Genomic DNA, 18,863 nt, shown 5'->3' on the forward strand with positions numbered 1-18,863 from the left:
CAAATGTGACGAGGCAGATGCAGTTGTAGAAGTAGTACAGTAAAAGTGCTGTTATCCAGCATCATTGTGAATACAATGATGCTGAATAAGCGCATGTTGGTTATTGGGGGGGTGCCGCTTGATGGGGAGAGTGGAGTGGTAGCGACCCGGAACACATAGCATAAGGGCCAGATATCAAAGCTTCATGTCCTTTTGCTCTGTATTGCAGCACTGGGTTATCCAGGTCATAAACTTTATTATACAGCATGTTTTCTAACCAGAGCTATTTAATAAGGCTTATTCTGCACTTATTTTGAGCCACGAGGGGTGCCCGGCCCAGCTAACCAAGCACCATGCGTACCCAAGAGCGAAGAGAGCTTGGGGGTTTCTAAATCTTGGGATAAAGCTTTCGCCACATAAGCCTGCGATGGTAATTTGCATGACTCATTTCTCATTTAAATATATGTTCTCTTTTCTGAGTAAATTACTTTTTGATTGTGCTATCATCCTGGGGTTGCAGAGTGAAAGGGAAGATCATTTATCAGAAGTGCACAGCAGTCTGCTTTGCTGCCTCATGCACCAAGGGACCCGAAAGCAAAAAGAGCTGATTGTCTGCAGCCCGGCGATTCGTTTCTTGATTGCTCCCACCCTTTTACCACCCCGCACGCATTAATGAAAACCAAGGACCCAAAGTGATGAGAGATTTCATAGACATAGAAAACAGCGGGCAACTGATGGCTGGTGGTTGGGTCAGCATGAACATTCCCATCCATACATTCCCTGCAAATGAATGGATTGTTTCCCAAACAGCTTAATCTTCCTGAAACCACTTAATTCCACATTATTGATTGGCTATCTACTCCCATCTCCCCAATAATGATCTTAAACATCCCTCAGCATAGTACATTGTCAAATGTGGGTGTAGATACTTAATATACTAAGGGCAATTTATAGGCTGTGACATGAATACTCACATGCCTGTAAGAAGACCATGACCTCACTACCACAACATGTCTTTGGTTTTCGGTTTGGACGCAAATAGTCCATATAATTGCTTCATACCTTCTCCTGGGAAATCTCCTATGAACCTGGATAGGTCGGTATTCACACTGGTAACGAGATTCACAGGTTATTCTTGGGTAGCCCTGGTTATTGTGTCCCTTAGCTCAACTCCTCATGGGGTAGCCGGTTTCACAGCCCTGGGTGGGCTACGGGTCTCGTCAGCCCTACTGTGATAGTTGCTTCGCTCACATCCTTCTGGGGTATTCCTACTTTCAGTCCACTGTGGACGATGGGCCGGTTCAGCCCTGTTTGGTATTCCGTTTCTCGCACCCCTTTCTGGAATATTCGGGTATTCAGCCCAGCATGGGCTAGTTACTTTCTCTGCCTTGCTTCTCTCAGCTTCTTCGCCCCCTCATAGGGTTTGTGGTCTCCTAGCCCTGTGTGGGATTATGGCTTGCCTCAGCCTTAGTTATCTTGGTTTCTTCACCCCTTCTTGTAAAGTTTGCTTGTGCAGGCCTGTGTGGGCGTGTGGCTTGCTCAGCCTTAGTTTTCTCAGGTTCTTCACCTTTTCATGGGATGTTTGGTCTCTCAGCCCTGTGTGGGATTTTGGATTGTGGCTTATGGCTTGCCTCAGCCTTAGTTTTCTCGGTTCTTTACCCCTTCGCGTAAGGTTTGCTCCTGCAGTCCTGTGTGGTCGTGTGGCTTGCTCAGCCTGTTTTCTCAGGTTCTTCACATCTTTGTGGGAAGTTTGGTCTCTCAGCTCTGTCTGGGCTAAGCACTCGTCTCATCGCACTTCGCCTGCTTTTGACATGAGGTTGCATACCTTTTTTCGAGCGGCAGGTTACCTTCGGGACTTCAGTGTGTCTAGCCAGTGCGGCTCCGTGACTTAGACCCCGACGTCAGTCTGTGCAATTTTGTTCCACTTGCAGGCTTCTCAGCTTTTGGGCGACTGGGTTCCAGGCGTACCTTCGGCTGGACATCTCCCCACTGTTCCTGGTTCAGCTTTGCTGTCTCCCGCTTCTGTGGTCCCTGGCTCTCCTGGATGTCTGTTACACCAAGGAGCAGCATTCCGCTGACTTTCCGGACCCTCCGCCCGCCATTTTAATGTGGTTCTTCGTTCTGCTGTTTTCTGTGAGGGAGGGCCTTCCTCTTTCTGTGGATGCGCAGGCTGGCGTTTCTCGCTCTCCAGCTGTCTCTTTGGTGCTGCTAGTATCTTGTTGTATTTGGGTTCTTCCTTGGGAGGAAGGGGACACCATTGGTCTTGGCACTTACCAGAAGACAGTAACAAACACAGATCCCAAGTCATCCACCTTAAAGGAGCCCTGTATATTATTAGTTTGTTTAACCCCGATGTAACCAACAAACATTGAATCTTTAGACGTAAAGGGAAATGGGATGGAATCTTTACTTGGGCATTCCTTGTCCCCTGGGTCGGAGGTCACCCCCAGTGGAATCCCGCTTGCACTGTCCCCTAGGGGAGGACATTGCATAGCGGCTCACCACCCTAGTATTAATGGGGGTGACTCTCCCTTGGGAAGAAGGAACGAATTCCCTGGATTCGTCAGTGTTCTTTGTAACCACAAAGAAAATATCTGCTGCTGGAGCCAGCAAATGATGTGACCGGAAGCTCCCTTAGCAGAACTTCAGCTGCTACTAAAGCCCAGCATTGTTGGCGCAGTTATAATGTCCCGGGAGGATAGCTCAGCGGCAGCGTGCGCGTCTTGGAAGCAAGACGACACGAAGCAACAACAGGTTCGATCCCTGGGTCCGCGCTTAGAAACCTCTGGGTTTTAAGCGCGTTATAAATATGTAACTAAGACAAAAAAAAAAAACACAATTCCGCAACTAAGAAAAACAAACAATTCCTGTAACAGCGCCTCGATGCCTGCGGGCTGTGTGAGCGCTTTATAAATGTTAAATAAATAAGTTAATGGTGCTCGTTTTCACAGGGAAAGAAAGGCTTGGATTCCAAGCAAGCCAACAGTGGCTCCGACTGGCTTTGCTGCTGCCACTGCTCCCCCAGCTCACTGTGCACCCCACCCACTTTCAGGCTTCCTGACTCCCCTCCAACCCCCTCGTCCGCCACAAAGTAGCTCTGGACCCTGACTGCTGACCTCTGAACTATTTGCACCACCGTGCATCTCCTTCAGCAGCAGTTGTGGACAGAATACCAAAAATAGCACTGGAAATATTTGAGGAGTGGAATCTGAATATTTAAATATGGCAGATATTAATAATTATGTAAGGGACATTATTTGTCTCTGCTAAATTAGTACATACTCCATACACTTACTACACATTAGCTGGTCATCTCCTTTCATTTCTGCACTGAAAGTGCATTTGTGTGCAAAGGAGCCGAAAGGTAAACATAAATGAACTACTACCATAAAGTAACCAGCTTCTCTGTTGTGCCAAAGGTGTCCTTTCTTCAGTGACTCTTGTTCTCCGCTTCTCTGTTGTGCCAAAGTTGTCCTTTTTTCAGTGACTCTTGTTCTCCGCTTCTCTGTTGTACCAAAGTTGTCCTTTTTTCAGTGACTCTTGTTCTCAGCTTCTCTGTTGTACCAAAGTTGTCCTTTTTTCAGTGACTCTTGTACTCAGCTTCTCTGTTGTGCCAAAGTTGTCCTTTCTTCAGTGACTCTTGTTCTCCGCTTCTCTGTTGTACCAAAGTTGTCCTTTTTTCAGTGACTCTTGTTCTCAGCTTCTTGTTGTACCAAAGTTGTCCTTTCTTCAGTGACTCTTGTTCTCAGCTTCTCTGTTGTACCAAAGTTGTCCTTTTTTCAGTGACTCTTGTACTCAGCTTCTCTGTTGTGCTGAAGTTGTCCTTTCTTCAGTGACTCTTGTTCTCGGCTTCTCTGTTGTACCAAAGTTGTCCTTTTTTCAGTGACTCTTGTACTCGGCTTCTCTGTTGTGCCAAAGTTGTCCTTTCTTCAGTGACTCTTGTACTCGACTTCTCTGCAGTACCAAAGTTGTCCTTTTTCAGTGACTCTTGTTCTCCGCTTCTCTGTTGTACCAAAGTTATCCTTTCTTCAGTGACTCTTGTACTCAGCTTCTCTGCTGTACCAAAGTTGTCCTTTTTCAGTGACTCTTGTACTCGGCTTCTCTGTTGTACCAAAGTTGTCCTTTTTTCAGAGACTCTTGTACTCAGTTTCTCTGCTGTACCAAAGTTGTCCTTTTTCAGTGACTCTTGTACTCTGCAGCACGAATATGTCATGTGCTGAGGCCCAGAAATGTGCACATCACCAGGCTATGATCTAAAAGGTACTGCACATCATCTGCACATTTAGCAAATGGTACCTTTTCCAATTTCTGAACATCTGTTTTCTTTGAAGGGGTGGAATGAGTCTCCTGAGTGTACAATCAATGCCCCCGGTAGCATTTGGGAAATCTGTTTTGGAGTAAAATGCAGAATTGAAATGCAATATCTGGAAACTTAATACATTTGTTTATGTGATTCAACATAGCCTGTGACACTCGAACAAACATTGCAGTAGTCCCTTGATTTGAGCCAATTGCAGAATAAGCAGAGAAACATAAAAAAGGCACTTAAGAAGTGTAGCAGCTGTTGCTATTTCACTATGGTCTCCAAACACGCCCTAATAAGGTCTTGCACATACCCAATTACCTTAGCATGTACTAGGTGCAAACATATTGTGCCCACTTCAAACGTGTGTTTCCATGTTCACAATCAATCATGTGATGAGTCCTACCCTCAGCCAAGGCATTGAGTCTGATCTGTTAGCATCACATTTTCTAAGGTTACTCGAGCAGTCCATGATCGAGATGCTAGACAGATGACAACCTGTAAATAAGCCAAAAAATAATTGTAGTATCAAAAAACCATTACAAGTATTTTTCCTTAAGAGTATTCTCCAGACCAAATATTTCCCAAGAGTTATTTAAACTGCTCAAGGCGATGCTATATCCAGTCTCCTTGGGCCAACCTTTAATTTCATCACCACGATAGTTTAGCTGAATATTTAGTGGCTGAGATTGACACTACCCAGGGCATGAGGACAAATGTGGGTGCAATGTCTACCATTCCAGTAACAGCAGGCGTGCTTACTCCAAAGCTGCACTTCAACACTTTTATGGTGCTCGACGTTTGCACTTCTTAAATAAGTATGCTAAGCATGTGCAAATGCGTCAGAATATGCTATGCATTGAAGGCAATGATTGCCATCCTTTATGTTAACACGGGCATTGCTATGCCTCGGTACAATGGTCTCGGGAGGATAGCTCAGAGGCAACGTGCTCGCCTTGGAAGCAAGATGACACAGAGCAACACAGGTTCGATCCCCGGGTACGTGCTTAGAAACCTCTGGGTATTAAGCGCGTTATAAATAACCTATCATATAATATCATACAAGCACCATCTTCTCTTTCCTTGCAAAAGAGGCAAGTAAGTGATTGAATGTTTTCTGAAGGACCAAAATTACATGCATGTCACTACTGTGATTTACGTTTCACTGAGCACATCAGAATCAACCCCGGAGCATTAAAGGGTTGTTGGTGTAACAGTCTATTATTATCATGCAATATAATAAAAGGCCAGATGTACGTTTGTCCGATGCAGCCATGCGCAGTAGAGACTGTCTGCTTCACCTGTTGTCACCGCTATAGGGAGCGGTTGCCTTAGGAAATAAGCTGTTTCCTTAGAAATCTATTAGGCCAGCTCTACGTTTGTGCGCTCCTCATGCGCTGTGGCCCGTGTACACAGGCTTTCACACTAGTTAGGAATAAAATGGCCCACTCTTGTACCTAAAAATAATATTATATTGCACGTCATCCAAAGAGTACAGTGACTTTACGAAGGAACTGGGCCATCTGCACCGTTATTCCGTTTCATCAACCATGGACCTCCTCTTGACTTTCAATGTCCCTTTAACATGTGGGGGGGCACTTTATCCCGTACCTATTGGAGTTATTACCATGTGCACAGTGCCAATGAGCCAAGCCTTGTGTTCCTTATACCGTGGCACACTTAAAGCATGTGGTTGTAACGAATATATTGGCAATTAGGATTGGGTATCGAATGGAAAGAAGAAATTCCACTCAGACTTGACCAGTGGTCTTCGGAGTGGGGGGGGGGGCTTACCCCCCTTACAGCAGTGGTCGAAGTGTAAGAAAAGAAGTAGTGGAACTATGTTCCATGCTTGCCTGCCCCGCTCCTCACAAACCCCATTGCCCTGCCCCCTCCCACACACAATACAAACCCCAAACCCATTTGACTGCTGTTTAAGGGAATGGTCAGTGCAGTGCCCTGAAAGTGCAAGTTTCAACTTCTTCTTACACTGTTATTTTAAAACAAAACCATTCCGGAACTGTTTCTTTTTAAAATAAAAGTAGAGGAGCTGTCAAACTTAATTTAAAAAAGTAGAGGAGCACCGCTCCCATCCGCTCCCGCTCACTTCGACCACTGCCTTACAGGGGCTTGAAGGAACTCTTTGGGGGATGAGAGGCTCTTCAAAAAGGGAGAACAGTGAAAGCTTTTAATAGAAAATATAAGCAGGTATGGCATCTGAGGTGCCCGACAACGCTATTTCTACTCCGGAGGGGGTGGTTTGGGGGGAGATGCTCAGCAGAGAAAAAAATTGAAGACCACTGGACTAGACTGTTAGTTATACTGTAATATTCTGATGTATTGCCACCTGTGTTCTTGCTGGGCTTCCTTAATGCAGTGACCATTTATGTGAGGCATGGTCTAGCACTTGAGGTCGAGCCTCTGCATATCTTACAAAACCGGTCCAAGTTCAACTTGATTTTTGGTAGTTCCATTATTTAGGATATTATAGGGTCTATGGCTCAATGGCAAGAGGATGTAAATTTGCCTCCAGTGTAATCAATATTTCTGTATAGTAGGCTGTGTATGTTACCAGTCACAGTCCATGATCTGGTAGCAGGGGAAGACCCCAAGAAATGCAAGCAGGGTATGAGAAGAGTTATCGAAAGTACCTCAAAAATCAGATCCACAAGTGCAGAGTTTTGCTTCTTCAGGGGATCCTCTGAATATTGGGGGGCTTTTTGTTTTGTGTTCATAGTTGTGCTTTGGGAAAAAAGAGTGTGACAAAGCATTCTTGAAAATGATCCTGTACCACATTTGTTGTGCTCACTTTAACCGAACACTAGGAATGGTAAACAAGGGGAGGTGCTGATACTCTCTACAATAAGGGATCCTGGGGTGGGAGGGTGCACATTTGCAGCCACCTGACGACGTCATCCAGTGTATGTCCAAATCACTTAGATCTGAGCAGAGTGCGCTGAGGCACGTAGCCCTCCCACCTCTGTGCCTGCATGTGAAACGGTGGGCAAGGAGCGGCTAACTGTAAGAGAACCGCAGGCAAGATTCTCCTGTATGGTCTCCTCTGTCTGATGCAGTCCTGGAACTTGAATGAATATTGGGACGAATTGCGGGATCCTGTCACTTCTCCCGAGGCCGACCCTTTCCCTGTGAGGTTAGGGAGCTGAGCCCACTACGCAATTCCCTCCCTACCCTCCCTAGGGGTAGAGGCCAGCGGGACCCCATTGGGAGAGACTCTCCCTCTGCGGTCAAGGACTCCCGTTGTAGTAAGGAACTTCCTAAATCATGCATCTTTAATCCTTCATTACTGACATACTCTGAAGAAAAGAATGAAGAATTCCGAATGGACAGTCGGCCGCGGAAGCCCCACAGCAATGTTATAAAACCAAGAGGTGGACATGACATGGAGAGTAGCCGGGAAGTTCAAATTAGCTGTTTGAGAGTTGCTGGGGAGAACGAAACTAGAGGTGCAGCGTCCGATGCTGGAGCGGCGCCTGGGATTGGAGCCGAACGATTGGCGTGATGGAAGACAAGAGAAGGGAGAGACTGAAGAGAGCACAAGGTGTCCCAAGCCAAAAAGGAATGGTGGTGTGACCGCTAATGAAATACAGTAGACCAGGAAGTCTGTTAGCGACACCAATACAATTGCCAGTGATGTGGCTCGGAACCTGCCGAATGAGGAAGGTACAGAGAGACCATTCGCACCACTGAGAAAGAAATGAGAAGCCAACCTGACAGGGTGAGATCCAGACCGCATACAAGCTCCAGCAACGTTATTCCTGAATAAAGGTAACAGGGAAAGCCAGAGATCCGGGAGGAAGACCATGGGCCTCATTACGAGCCCGGCGGTAACCAAGGCGGTAAAACCGCCTGGTTACCGCCGGACTCGTATTACCATTCCGCCTCAGTGATTCCCGGAATTACCGGGGCATTACAACCCCGGTTTCCCGGGAATCACGGAGGCGGAATGCTGTTAATCCCCATTCCCATTGAGTCCCATTGAGTCCAGGTCAGACCTGGCGGGAACATCACCTCCCGCCTGCAGAAGTCGGGATCAGGCAGTCCGGAAACAACGGTGGCGGCGGGTTTACCACCACCGTTATTTCCGGACCGCCTGATTTGTAATGAGGCCCCATGAATCATTACTGGAACAATCATGCTCGTCCTAGTAAAGATGAAGTACTGAGACTAACTAAAGAAAGTGAGAATCATTATACTCGTCCCAGTCAGGATAACGCACTCAGAATATCAGAAGAGAGAGGAAATCGTTACTGGAACGCCTATACCTCTCGTAGTTAAGATAACGTGTCAGGAGTTTATGAAAAAAATAAGAAGCAATACTGGAACCCTTCGATTTGTTAGTCAAGATAGAGTGGACAGTCAATAAAGAGAAAACCATTTGCTTGGAAAAAGAAAGACGAAAACTCGTGCAGTGAAAGAAGAATACATTTGTTTAGGATTAGACGGGAGGAAAACAAAAGAGAGAAAAGAACAAATCAATTGAATGAGAAGGTTGAGACATTAAATAGCCCTGTATCAGAACTGTGCAATTTGATGAAAAAAATCACCAAGAACTGTGTGAAAACACCTTGTTGAACCAAACCTTTTCGAAAATCCATGTGACAGGATAAGGGAGTCATTCTCCTGTCTCTTAGTTGTTCAAAATAGTGGTAGGTTGGAGCAGGATAGTTTTGGACAGTGGACTGAACTTGTTTGGACTCTCACTGATGAATGAAGAGCACCCTAGTTAGTTTCATTAGGTAGGGAAGACTATTAGCCTAGGGAAAGTTAGGGGTTTTCACCTTTATCGTTAATAAAATATCAGTGAGATGGAATATTGGAGTTTGTGTCCTTCTTCTCACCCACCACAGTATGCATTGAATGATTGACCACATGTACGTAGGTGAACAGGTGAGTGCCCCCAGCTGACTTGGGTTTAATGTGCACATTCCACCTCCATTCGGGAGGTGAAATTGGAAAATGGTAATAGAAGCGCTAATGTAAAGCATGAGCATTTCTATTTTTGGCGGATCAATGCTGCCAGAAGTCTTGGTCAATATCTTACATCAATGTGCTCTCTCGCTCTCTCTACCTCCAAACATGGAATCAGCTTCAGGGGGATAGCCGCAGATAAAAGCACATTCCATTGTGAATCGGGAAGCACCATGATGCATCAGACAAAGCCCTGCCCACCCCGCATTTTGCACATAGGCCGATTTGCACTTGTAAACCTGCCCACTCAAAAAGCATTCTGTCAATCACCAAAGGAATAATATGGGTGTGTTTTGTCACTTCCACACGCAAGTGGAGGCAACTTTGTTATGACCCTTCCACTATGTGTTTTGGAGTTTAGCGCCTTCATATAGGCTTTTGGACGCAGTTCTTTCTACCAAGACCGGGGCACATGCTCTTTAATGTAAAGATTGATTGATTTGTTATTTATTATGCGCCTATACACAAATGTTTCAAGGCACAACAAGGCAAGGGTGGGGGAACATAGAGGACAAAACAACGATCTTACTAGGCCTTGTGTCATTGAGATCGTGCAAGTGTGTAAACAGGAAGTGCAATGCAAATGCTACAGGGAGAAGTGCACCCAGAGCAGCAGGGCCCTGAGTTAAGTGCAGGGAGGCTGGCACTCCAAGGGGCAATCCCAGCCCAAAGTGCAAGGTTAGCCAGGTGACAGTGCAAGTGGGGCCAGGCAGCAAGTGTAGGGGGACGGGACAGGGGGCACCTGATGTCCTGTAGGACTCGGAGGACAACCAGGCAGCCAGTCAGCAGACAGGGCAGGCGCAAGGGAAGGTTAGCAGGGTAGAGGGAGAGCGAAAGAAAAGGAGAAAAGGTAGGTCTTGAGGAGTTTCGGGAACTTAAGGAGGTCAGGCTCAAGGCGGAGAGAGGCAGGGAGGCCATTCCAGAGGGTGGCACCTGCAGAGGAGACAGTTCTACCCCCAATCTCTGCTTGGAGAAGCGACTCACCCGCAGAGAGTTAGAGGTAGACTAGCGAAGGGCTCTAGGAGGAAGGTATGTAGGAAGAGAGAGTTGAAGGTAGAGAGGGCAACTGCCCCAAACGGAGCTTTTTGTTAGAATTGTACAATTTTTCTGGCACTTGAAACTCCTCATTCTCATTGGCTGTATTAATCCATCCCATCGCTGTAAAATAATTGTAGTGTCGTTTGGAGAGATGTGACTCAAAGTCTTGGCCCCTTGGTTTGTGGCACCTGCTTGAATGTTTGTATTCTAAGCTACATTTTTGTTCACATTTTATCTTCTAGGACCTGAAGGATGAAAAGAAAAAAGCACGGATGGCTGCTGCAAGAGCAGTTCTCGAAAAATGTACCATGATGCTACTCACAGCTTCCAAGGTACGGTTTTGATTCCCTACGTGCTAGAATTTAGAGGGAGACTGGATGGAGAGCTGTAATGAGCCGGCCACTGAAGACCTTGGCCTTCAAAACATCAAACCGCAGTGGCCATCACAATGAATGGAAACCTAGCACGGTTACCAAACTATTTGAATAAAAGAAAAACATTTAGAATGTAATGTGACCACGAATGAGTGAGTAACTGGTTCAGCTGGATAAATGAGTCATTACAGCCCTGGTGGAGAGGGCTATAACCGGTGTTATCTGCCCACGCCTGAGTTAGAGGTCCGAGGTGAAGCAGGTGTATGACGAGGTCAAGGGATGACACCTGTTAGAGCACTACCCCATGGCTGAAGTGCCATTGTAATAGGGCAACATCACAAAAACAGGTTAGAAACACAAGAAAACAGTTGGAGAAGGTGCTCAGAATCTCATAGTGGGGTTTGTCCTGGTGGAATGATAGCTAAGGTAGGAACTGAGCATTGTGGTGGAATGTTTAGAGAGAAACATCAAACATTGTGACAGTTGTTAAGGCCCTCTGCTGACCCATTGTTTACAATGGATAGCCAACATTCTAATGTGAGAATTCAGCCATAACCACCCATTCCAGATGCTGAGTTGACAGGCATGAGCATAGCAAAGGCCTTTAACGAGTGTCCCGGTGCTGTAACCACCCGTTCCAGTCCATAGAATGAGTGGTTGTGGCTATTAGCACCCTGGGTTTGCAATCCGGAAACTGGCGGTGCTAAGCGCAGTGCATTATGTTTCAATGAACGGGATGCGGCACGGCGTCCCGTTCATTGAAATAAAATACTTCCTTAAAACGGCCGACATGGACCAGGAAGGTGGGGCTCCATAGGGAGCCCCTCTTCCATTTCCATGGCAGCCAGGAGGGTTCATGGAGGTAGCAGCGGGAGCTGGTGCTGAAGTAATAGGGTAAGTGGGGTTGGGAGTGGGAGAGACAGGAAATTAGAAATTAAGGGAAGCGAGACTTGGGGTGGAGATGGCGGGTGGGGGGAAGTAGCCATCAGGTTGCTTGGAACGCGGGCTTGCATCGGTAGATTCAGCCCACGATTCAAGCAGCCTGATTGGGTGCCTCCCCAACCGCAGGTGGTAATGTTGATTATTCAGAACCTGCACCAGAATGATTAAATGATAATTTTGCTATTTGTTTTGTGTTTTAAGACATGCCTTCGGCACCCAGACTGTGAGTCGGCACGCATAAACAAGGAAGGAGTGTTTCATCGCATGCGACGCGCTCTCGAACAAGTCATCGAGATTGTAACTGATGTAAGATTGAATGGCGAGCCTGAAATAGCACCTATAAGTATCTATACTGGCATCAAAGAATTCAAGGTGAGAATCATGGCAATGTAATTATTTTTGTTCTCACCCTCGTGTATTACAGCATATCACAGATTGAGCAAAGCCATCTTTCACATCCCAAAACATTTCCAGAGGGAAATCAGCTTTACCCCCATAGCCTCAATTTAACGGCTGCTATTTTAATCTCTGTTAAGAAAGGCTATTATCTTTGCTGCCTTGTAGCCTCATTAAATGAGATGACAAGTGCACTTGCCGGCTGTCTTTGTGTTACTGACATTTTTGGGGTGAGCACGGTGCTTTTTCAACCTCTCACGCAGTACTCCAGATACTCCCTATTACTCCCTATTCTTTAACGTTGGGAATAAAATGATATTTTAGGGAGTTAAAAAAAATGTCAGATTCCCAATGAGAAAACAAAAAATGTTTTTGCAAATACATTATTTCTTTGCATTTAGTTATTTTCTCATCCCACCCCCTTTTTAGCCGATAACCCAAAAATACCTGTTATTCAATGCCATTTCGAAGTAATTACTTTGAAGTAAATTACCTGGAAGTAATTGCCGTCATTGAAACCACGGGATATGTAAACGATACATGTGTATTGTGAGGTTCCTACGGATCCCTCACTAATCCCCTGCCCAAAGTCTCCTCCCATGTGACCAGGGAAAGGCCGACATTTTCTTATCCTGACCTTGGTGTTCTGTGGGAGGATCAAAGGGGAGGGGTAAAGGCGCGGGGGAGTGAGAGGAATCTGTGGGATGAGACCGCGTTTGCCATCTTTTGGGGAGCATAACTCCACAATGCCCAAGTATGTAATAGCTTGTTGCAGTAACCATTTAGCTATTCCACAAGATCCGCCTATAAATAGGAATGAGGCCAATTACAAACTCTGTCCTTGGGAGGAATACAACTCCTGATAAAGATCTTAAAACTTGGAAAACTAGGGACCTCTCTGACACCCAAAGGTACAGTGAACGAAAGTCTAGGAAAAATAACAGCTGAAAAGAATTGCCTATTCCTTGCCAATTAAGCTTGGTGTCTGATTGCTATGCAATTCCTTTAAAAAATATTGGAGGAAAAAAAGGTGTGCTTGAAAGTGAAAATCAAGCCAAGAAAACTACCTTTGTTATTAGGGACTTCAAGTCCCTTAATTTGCTATGTACCAGTATGAGGAAGAGGGCTGAAGAGGTGCAAGGTTGTAGGAGTACACTCATGAATCTTGATGACCCACATCTGAGGGAGACTGGGATGGTTAAACAGCCCTCTCAGGTGCAGGAGAGAAGCAGTAGCAGGTGGAAGCAGCGAGACACTTGCAGACCGCCCGTACCAAAGCTGGAGGAGAGAGAGGACGCTGGGACCCCTGCATGGCAGATTTCAGCTGGCGATCCTTAGAGGGTCCGTGCCTCCTGAAGTTGGAAGGGCAGAGGTGATGAAGTGTGCAGGGGGGCAGCTTGCCATTGGGACACCCGTGTTGCAGAGGCTGGACAGCGGGAAGCCGAAGGCAAGGGAAGCTTTCCTTCCCGAGAGGCTTTCTCAGGTGCCTGGTGTGCACACAAGGGCCTCTGGAAGATTTTTGGTGGTGGCCGTGCTTCAGAAGATCTCTGGAGCAAAAGGAGCTCCGAATTCCGGTGGCGCGGGCAGAGGCGGACTGAAGGAAGCAGCCCAGAAGGCATCACAGCAGAAGTCCTGCGAGCGGCAAAGGGAATGGAGGAGAGTGTCCTATCCAATGAGTTCACCGGTTAGTAGTGACCCCAGAGTGCTCCATTCCCCTTTTTGCAGTCCAGACAGGCATTTAGTAAGTAAGCACTGCTTGTGTGAAAGTGACAGAAGCTCAGAGTGCAATTAATTTTGAATATCAAACTATTGAGCAGCAGCAGACGTGGCACTCGCCTAGAAGGGAAAGTGATTCCCAAAGCAATTTTGAACATTTAACCAGTGAAAAGCAACAGTTTGTAAGCAATGCGGAAGACTGTAAAGTTAAAGGTGTGAGTCTGTGGAATACCCAGCAAATCAAGGGGGTGATATTAAAAGACCTACATGCATTGTCCAAGCCAAGAGAGACTATTGATAAAAGATGAGACCTATAAACATTGCCCAAGCCAAAAGAGTTTGAAACTTAGGCAAGCGCAATTTAGTCCAGATTGCCCAACATCAGAAGGGGGCTAGTGGAAGGTCTTCCGGTTTGGAAAAGTGTTGCCCATATTTTGTCAAACATTTGGTGAAAGCTGGTGGGAACTCACATTGCCTAATGCCAAAGGAGAAGCAGAAACAAACCCTATCCTTGGCAGTCATTGGTTGCTGGTGGGTTGGGGAAACAAGTGTGGCAAAAAGGCTGCCCTTCTTGGCAAGGTATATCCAGAGGGAGAGGAGCATCATTGGTAAAAAAATAACAAAGAGCACCAATGTGAATCTGGTTTCCTCTGAAGAGTTGTTGCAGTTGCTGAAGCTACCATTTGTTGAATACCGTGAAATGTTACGACCCTCTTGTCAGTTGATCTAAACCACCAAAAGTCTGTTGATGTGAAATATTGTTTTGGCAGGGGAATATACCCGGATTACAAACCATTGGAGAAGTAGGTCTGGCATGGGAGTAAACCAGTTAGCAGTTGAAGAAGTGCTACGGAGTGGTTCCGGCAGAGACAACTAATTTTGGTTGTGGTACTAAAGAAAATCTTAGGAAAAGCTGTTGCAAAGGAATTTATTTCTTTGGAATTCATCTTTTTGTTGTGGGAAAAATCATCCTGACCAAGACAATCATTGCTGCTATTTATAAATTGAGAACTTGTTCAAGGAGGCAGAAAAGCCTAGTACTTTTTAGTGTTGGAACTTTCCATTGACCAGTTGAAGCAGCATAAGACTGTGTTGGAGCTTTTGTTGAAATCCAGGATTTCCTTGTGTTCTTTTTTTGAACTGTTGCACAGAATCACATTTAAACCTGGGGAAAGGGGATTCACCCAGTTTTGAAGAGACACTGTGATTACATTGTACATTTAAATGTGTGTTATTTTGAACTGTCATGCCTTTCCTTATTTGTTTGTTATGTGTATAAGTGTGAGGGACAGATATCATTTGTTAGTGTTTCCTTTAGTTTATTTTAGTCAGGAAAATCCTCGTCAGGCTAGGGATAGTGAAGCGTTCATCCAACCTTTAAATCAAATAAAATGGCATTTTTTTAGAAAACTTTCCAACGTGGTCTACCTCACGTTTCTGACCCCTCACAGTACCTCTTTGGATCAGGCAGTGATAAGTTTCTCCCTGTGGTACTACATGTACTACGTTTACAAACATATCCATGGAGCTATGCAGGTGAAAGCAGGGGCACAAGGTCCAATGTGTGTTTCCTATTTTTCTTGGGAGAATTTGTACTCCCTATTTTTGGGGAGAATGTGCCTATTCTAGGGAGTGAAGGTGGCCTATATACCCCTTATCTGTAGGGCTGCTCAAATGCCAATGTAACACATTTTCTTTGGCCAGCACTGACCATTCCCTATTGCTGGCAATGCAGCGGAACTGTATTGCCCATTCTGATTTTTGGGTTGTAGTGCTACTCCTTATGACTGCCAATAATGGAGGAGCCCAAGTTTGTTCATGCTACACAACTGTGCACCTTTATTATTTACTGCAAGATTGATAAGTAACTGTATGGTAGCCAATCTGGCTACCGTGTTGTTTTAAACATCTCTACCGAAACCACTGGCCTTGTTGGTCGTCTTCCTCGCATTCTGAGGCAGGAAAGACCATGTACGGTCTACACCTTTCGCATGCTCAATTTAAAGCTCACAGAGGGCATTTTAATGTAGAGGAACTAATTTGAGGTGGGTTAGGCATCTGCAAGACCCCATAATGCACATTCCTTTCACAGTGATGTCACAAGTAGCATTTGGCTAGCGATTCAGGATTAGAAGACGAACAAAAATGTTCTCACCTGGTAATCTGAGGGCTGGGTTAACCCAGCTTTACTGTTGTGTATATCTGTAGAGAATCTGTGGCCATTATTCACTTGTCTATTGAGCACTGAATCCACAGAAACTGAGAGGACGAAAAAGGATGCAAGAGAATCTGCCAGCCTTCATTATTGCATCCAGATCTCGCCAGGCAAAGCTCTGCCTGATCTCTAGCCAAGGTAGAAACTTTTGTGGTACTTCCCTCTCTTGAGTCAGTGGGAACAGGCAGCTCTCCATCCATCACTCCATTGTGGGACTCACCCGGAATCTCTTCACCGAGTGCTGCTCGGGAGGGGTATCCTCCTGTGACTGAGCACTAAGTTTGTCTTTATTGCTGCTCTTTCTTTGGCAATCTCATCATGGGCCATCACTAATACTGCTCTTGGACATTGGATAGAGTTTGGGATGAGTCATTTTTGTCTGACCTTGCATCGCCCGTTACCAGTTTGGACGGTAATCACAATCCTGCACTACTGCTGCGTCATGTTCCATGGCCTCCTTAGTCATGGGTTGCTAGAAAGTGGTTGTTCTGCATCAAGTGCCCGGAGGTTCTGGCCGGGTGGTCTTCTGGAATTGTGATTCCATCACCGGAGTCCCCACGTCAGAGCCTACTTCTACATCTGTAACCACTCTGCCGCTTCAGTAGCATTCATCAGCATGAGAAGGCTTCCCTTTTCCTTGGACATACCTTGAGTCGCAAAACTATCAGTTGCCCTTGTGTGGCTTGGTTGCTTATCCCTGTTGGGGACCCCTTTGACTTTAACAATCTTACCTTGATCTAAAGTCCTAGGTCTACAGGCTTGCAGTTGGGCATTCTAATACCTGTGTTTGCTTTTTTAACGTTTGCTTTATTTTTCTTGCAGCATTCCTTTGTCACAAATCCAGGAACTTCGTCCCTTCTCCCCAAGGGGAAGTCACCCCATTGGGGCTTGGGAGGTGTACCCACTCCGCAAGACCCTCCCTAGGGAGTGACTACCCCTTTGGGAACGAGGAGTCGCGGGTAGGCCACGAGACCCTATACCATCTGTACTCTCTGCCTTTATGAGGACCATGGAGGTTGTAAAGTTGATAAAGCCTTTCGACTTATCTAAAACACATGCAAACCACTCGTCACGCTTAACACAGAATAATCAGAAGCCCGTCACTTACCGGGATCAATACTCCTATAAGAACACTGAATTCCTTACTTGGAGGAGGAGATTCTGCAATGTGAAATCAAACGGTGGGGGAGCAGCTGCGTAGAGCGGCCGCTGGAGTCTATCACAGACCACGCAAAGGACATGGTGGCTGCATAGCCTGCAGAACTTCGCTGAGCCCAGGAACGCCAGGGGATAGTAGCTCAATCATCTCAGTACCGAGAAACCAAGTGGGAGAACCATGACCTACAATAAGGCCCTGAGAAGGCCGTCCCCACAAGAGGAAACTGAACAGCAGGCAGCGAATGGCATCGGACGAACTAATGGGTTTGTCCAATGCCGGGGAATGGCTTGGGACATACGCGGCCGATGCCAACATCACTGACATTCCATGGTTGCAGAACCGTGGGGAACCAGGTATGTAGGCCGTGCAAGAAAAAGGGAGACGTGCGGTGGAAAGCCATAAGGAGCGATCCAAAACCTGAATCCTCTACAGGCTCACCAACCCGAGAACACTCAAACACAGGCGCAAGGAGTCCTGAGAGACATCAATGAAACTCAAAGTAGGGAAGCCAAAGAGAATCATATGCGCAAGTCCAGACAAGAGAGAAGGGCGCAAACCCTGGCTAGAAGCTGGTAGGCGAGTCCCGCGAAAGAGAGCACACAAATGGCCTACAGCAAAGCCGAGGGGTCCAGAGAGACATGAACTGTGATAATGTTGAAAGACTAGAGAGAGTTGAATCAAGAAGAGTATCATCAACGTTACCCAGGAGTGTAGAGGCTCGACGGGACAAGGTAGAGCACAGGATACAACTATCCTGGAGAGAGATTTGTTAAATAGGCCACTGGATGAAAGCTATCAAAGCTTTGTTGAATTGATTACCAAGGAGTGAGTAACTTAGTACTTTTCTGAAAGGAACATTCATTTGAACTACTGATTGGAAGCTGTGAAACACTTTGGTGAAATGGTGAACAGGGATTGATTGACTTTATACTTTTCCCGAGAAGGACGTTTATTTGAATTGCTTTTGTTTTGTGAGAACTGTTTCTTTTGGACATCTTAACCGGGTGTTGTGTCTGGGAAGAATTATTAGGTTGAGAAGCCCAAAAGTAGGGGTGCTGGGGATTAGGAAACATTGATAGACCCATGGTGAAAACCCATTTCTTTATTTTGTTTCTTTCTAGTAATAGGGCCAGGTAGTTGGATAGGTTAGGATGAAGGAGTGTGTTTTGGTTATTCAGACTATGACGAGAACCTTAATTTTAGTTTCCTAAGAGGGAGTCCCCCTCTTAGCAATTGGGAAAGCAAGGCATTTTCTTTTATTTAAATAAAGACACGTTACATCAGGTCCTCTGATCCGAGTCTTACTTCTGGCTCGCCACACGTCTCTTCCCACCTTAATCTCCAACTGTGTATATCTGAAACTTGCACACCCGAATCAGATCTGGCTCCCTGACGATTGTTGAGGCATGAAAGCGTGCTTAAAGGAGAACATCACTGGACTGTGTAGCTGATTGTGCGCCCCGACTACCTCTTGTGTGTGTGCGTGTGTGTGTCTGTGTGTGTGTGTGTGTATATATATGTGTATATATATATTTATATATATATAGAGAGAGACAGAGAAAGAGAGAAACATATATATATATACACAAATACCCTTTGTAGAGTGTATATGTAAGTGAACAATACTAATTATATTGGATACAAAACAGTGAAAGAGATTGAATTTGAAGGCTGGTTCTTGTAGTTTACAGCCAGCCAGCATCCAACTCTTTCAATGTTTGCCCTCAGTGCGGGGGGGGTGAGGGGGGTTTG

At 45.8% G+C, this 18,863-nt stretch overlaps 1 protein-coding gene across 2 annotated transcripts in view; it reads left to right on the forward strand.

Moving 5' to 3' along the window:
- The window catches only part of CTNNAL1 (catenin alpha like 1), a 989,054-nt gene that overhangs the window by 504,621 nt on the left and 465,570 nt on the right, over positions 1-18,863 (forward strand). For both annotated transcript variants that reach the window (XM_069620628.1, XM_069620627.1), the window contains exons 5-6: positions 10,552-10,641; positions 11,827-11,997. In XM_069620628.1, coding sequence (XP_069476729.1) covers positions 10,552-10,641; positions 11,827-11,997 — 261 coding nt within the window. The remainder of the gene's footprint in view (positions 1-10,551; positions 10,642-11,826; positions 11,998-18,863) is intronic.

The sequence above is a fragment of the Ambystoma mexicanum genome, chromosome 5q (genome assembly GCF_040938575.1).
Source record: "Ambystoma mexicanum isolate Mex_15411 chromosome 5q, UKY_AmexF1_1, whole genome shotgun sequence".
Classification (NCBI taxonomy): Eukaryota; Metazoa; Chordata; class Amphibia; order Caudata; family Ambystomatidae; genus Ambystoma; species Ambystoma mexicanum.